The sequence below is a fragment of the Spinacia oleracea genome, chromosome 5 (genome assembly GCF_020520425.1).
Source record: "Spinacia oleracea cultivar Varoflay chromosome 5, BTI_SOV_V1, whole genome shotgun sequence".
Lineage (NCBI taxonomy): Eukaryota > Viridiplantae > Streptophyta > Magnoliopsida > Caryophyllales > Amaranthaceae > Spinacia > Spinacia oleracea.
In genome coordinates this window covers 26,626,430-26,630,227 of record NC_079491.1, presented here as the reverse complement: position 1 = coordinate 26,630,227, position 3,798 = coordinate 26,626,430, and the positions used below count along the sequence as shown (strand labels likewise).

Here is a 3,798-nt window from a genome sequence, read left to right as displayed (position 1 = left end):
TGTCACCTTCAAAATGCATCAGAACTTGCTGAATACTTTATCAGGTGGGAAAATGACAGTAAATATTGCCTTATAAAGTAAAATGTGGAAACTAATTTATCAAATACAGTTCTATGATATAGACAAATAGTTCTTGACTATGTTAATCTACTTCCTTTTCCATCAGAAGCATAACCGATTGGAAAACCGAGTAAGAGATCTGAAATAGGTACTAAGCTGCTTTTTTACTTGATCAGATTACATAATGGATGTCAAAGAAGCAGAGTGAGTTTTATACTAAACTTATTCAAAAATTTGAATCATAACAGAAGCGCTGAAGAAAACTCCAACAATTAGAATCATTTATGGAAGAGAATTAAATTGCAACAAGTAGTAGGAAGTTTAGCTGAGTAGCAGACTGATTCAATGTTCCTGTATAAGTTGGATGTACTTTGGTTAAAACGTTGGATTTCCCTTCCTAGATGAACTGTAAAACATAACCATTAAAGGAAAATCAAGAAACAAAAACAGGTCATTATGGTAAAATGTTTATGTTGAAACGAGTTTTAGAGAGCAAGTGTAACTAACTACTACTACTAAGTACTAATCTACTATAACAAAACAAGGAAGTTGTATGTTTATTCACACAAAAGAAAGAATGACTATTAACATGTTTTGTGTATAATAGTGACCAAAGGAAACAATTAAAACTATGCAGGACATGTACAATGATGTCGGAAATAAATTCAAAGGTGAAAAAAAAGAGGAGTTTTGACACTAGCTTTGTTTTTGTACAATTACATGACAGTGGCACATACTAAAGAATTCATTGTAATGCCATGGTGATGGAGAACTCTTCCAATACATCTCCTTCTAAACCAGCTGCCCACCTTCGGAGTATTCGCATGAGCGAGGCAGCTTTCCTCTTAGCCCTGGCGGTCCCTGTACCCATCAACTCCCATATTACCATCTCAATCGTTGTTATCCTTGCTAGCTCGGACACCATCTCTGCTCCTCCTTTGCGACAAATTATTACAAGGGTGGCAATTGCGCTTTCCTTTGTCCTATCTGTACCACTTCTTAACACAGCCACTAGTCTTCCAATCATATGGCTAGCTGCAGCTATTGCGACAAAACCACCCTTCTTAACCACAGTTTCCATAATAGTCATCGCTTCTTCTGGTAGCTCCCCCATAACCTCCTTTAACATATCTAAGACCCCACCCTCGACCAGCCTCCCGGCGGTTTCTCTATCTCCTGCCAAGGTTAATATTGCCACCATGGCATCCCTTTTAGAACTCGTAGGTCCTTCCCTAGCAAGCTCCAGCAATCCTTTGATAACGCGTGTCTTCTTCCCGAGTCTCTTCCTATATGCATTCATCGCACATAAGCTAAACATTGTAGCTGCCGCATTGGCCTTTGCTTCCCAAGTGGCTCCCGAGCGTAGCACTTCAATAACACCGTTTAACGCCCCATCCGTCTCCATGATCCTATCCTTATTTGCCTCGAGTATGGACAAGTTAAGTATGGTTGTCACAGCATTAACCTGTAGCTTCGGGTGTTCCAAACCTAAATACCTTACCAATAAAGGGATAGCCCCGGCTTCCCCAATACAAGCTCTGCTTTCCGAATCGGTCTTAGCAAATACCCGAAGCTCGTATATTACCCGATTTAAGGTCTCCACCGTTTGTGAACCAGACCCCAACTTCCCCAACAAAAAAGACACCGTCATCTTCGTCGCCTCAAGCGCCGCCTTATTTAAAGCCACGCCATTTTGGCCTTCACTACTCTCCGCCGCTGCAAAAGGAATCCGCCGTTCCCTACACCACATAGCAATCAGGCTCTTCAACGCTCTATTAGGTACCAAGTTCGTGTGAATCAAGCTTTGACCGGTCTTAGGACACGTGTTATGACCCGATTCGATCCACAGCACAATTGACATTCGATCGTACGTCTGTCCTGTAGCCACAACAACAGGGTCAGACATCAGATCAAGAGTTATTGGACACCGGAAATCCGCCGGTATATTTATCTCCGACGATAAACACCGGCGGAGATTCTCCTCGGAATTTAAACTCGAAGATGCGCCGAAAAGAACGCATTTCGTATATCTCACAAGTCCGATCAAAGAAACCACCTCTGATTTCGATTTCTCGTCGCTTTGGCACTGAATTTCATCTTCCAACCACTCGATCTCTTCTCGGCAACTCGCTGAGTCACTCATCCCTAATCTGGCGAACAACTCACCGAGTTTCGAATGATCGGGAACAATCTCCTTCCTAATCGAATCAAGCATGGTAAAAACCTCAATTCGTAACCGATTATCTTCAGGATCAACAAACGATTTGTCTTCTCGGCACTGTTTGATCACCAAATTGCGCAATTCATCAACATCTTCACTCAAATTAAGCTCAATTTTAGGGAGAATCTCAAGCAAAGTCCACAAATCCAAGGTCAGCTCATGGAAAGTGCTAGAAATGGGCTCAATCTGCATCAGAAGCCACAATTTACTGCCGCCATTAGAGCAGTCTTCGATCAAAGCTCTGATTCGCTGTAAAACAATGAACATTTCTTCGAAACAGAGGAGAGAGGAAGGCGAGAAGACAGCGGCGGAGTACTGGTGGTTGAGCTGACGGAAGATTTCATCGAAGATGACGGCGATAAGAGCGCATTTCCGAATAATCGACACGCTGTTTCGCTTGAAGAGGAAGCGAGGAGGACGGAGCGAGGAGATCTCGGAGGAGAGAGAGTGAAGGGAGCGGAGAAGGTCGAGCGTAGATAACTGAGGAGAGAGGAACGACGTCGGGGGTGGCCGACGGCGGCGTTGCGGGAATATCGTCGGAGAAACCGCCATTGATGGAGTAGAAATAGGTGGATTATATTAGGGTAATAAATTGATTAAGCATAGAATAATTTGGAGGGTTTTTTGAGGAAAAATAAAGGGATAGATTGATTGGGAAATTTGGGGAGAATAAAAGCAGAAAAGAAGAAGACTTTTAATTATGGTGATATAAAAAGGGAGGAGGAGGAAGAAGAAGTGGTTTAGTTTTAGTTTAATTTTTAATATTTTTTTGACATATTCTTTGATGTGTTTGGTAATTAGCAAAACTAATTCTTGTTCTTTAGTTGTGTGCTTGTTAAAATTATTGTTTGGTCAAACCAATTTGGTTGAGCAAGTATTCTATGAGTTGTATGATTCAAGTGTTCAAATATTTTGTGACAATCAAGTTGTTATCAAATATCCATTTTTGTGTGAATAATGAAAAGTGTTACACGTAACTTATGAACAAGTTTCTTAACTTCGTAAGTAAAGTGATGAATCAAATAGAAATGATGAATTGCAAATATAAATGATTATTAATTAAGTTTTGTGCTTGATCCACGAGTTATTAGAAATTATATCTTGTTTATAAAACCATAATTTAAGATTCTCATTTAGTAATATAGTTAGTATTTATGAAAGATAAACTATTTTCTTACGAAAATAAAAATTAATTAGATTGCCAATGTAAAATTCCCTTGGAATAAAAAAATTAACATCGTCAAATAGTTATATGCTCAAATGCTCAATGGATGTATTAGGCGTACCCCGTCAACTGGGACACCTCTACCGTCCCTTGTAAGAAAAAAAAGAAAGAATCATGAACACCATTTCTTCCTTTGGAATTTGGATTGTTCATTTTACCAATTCAAATTGGCGGCGCTTACAATTTAGAAGGCAATAAACTACAAGTAAAACTCTGTAAGCACTAGTGCAATACGACTTATACGAGTACTAGTCTCCTATAGCCACCATTGCTTAAAGCCACCTAAAAGCAA

General features: G+C 39.9%; 1 protein-coding gene across 1 annotated transcript; it reads right to left on the bottom strand.

Moving 5' to 3' along the window:
• Positions 1–588: 588 nt before the first annotated feature.
• On the bottom strand, positions 589–3,149 carry LOC110785138 (U-box domain-containing protein 16). Its single transcript, XM_021989582.2, has one exon. The coding sequence runs from the start codon at positions 2,831–2,833 to the stop codon at positions 806–808; it is 2,028 nt and encodes a 675-aa protein (XP_021845274.2). The 5' UTR covers positions 2,834–3,149; the 3' UTR covers positions 589–805.
• Positions 3,150–3,798: the final 649 nt, after the last annotated feature.

Bases quoted from the DNA above. Each gene is read 5' to 3' on its own strand.
- LOC110785138 (XM_021989582.2), bottom strand. From the start codon at position 2,833: ATGGCGGTTTCTCCGACGATATTCCCGCAACGCCGCCGTCGGCCACCC.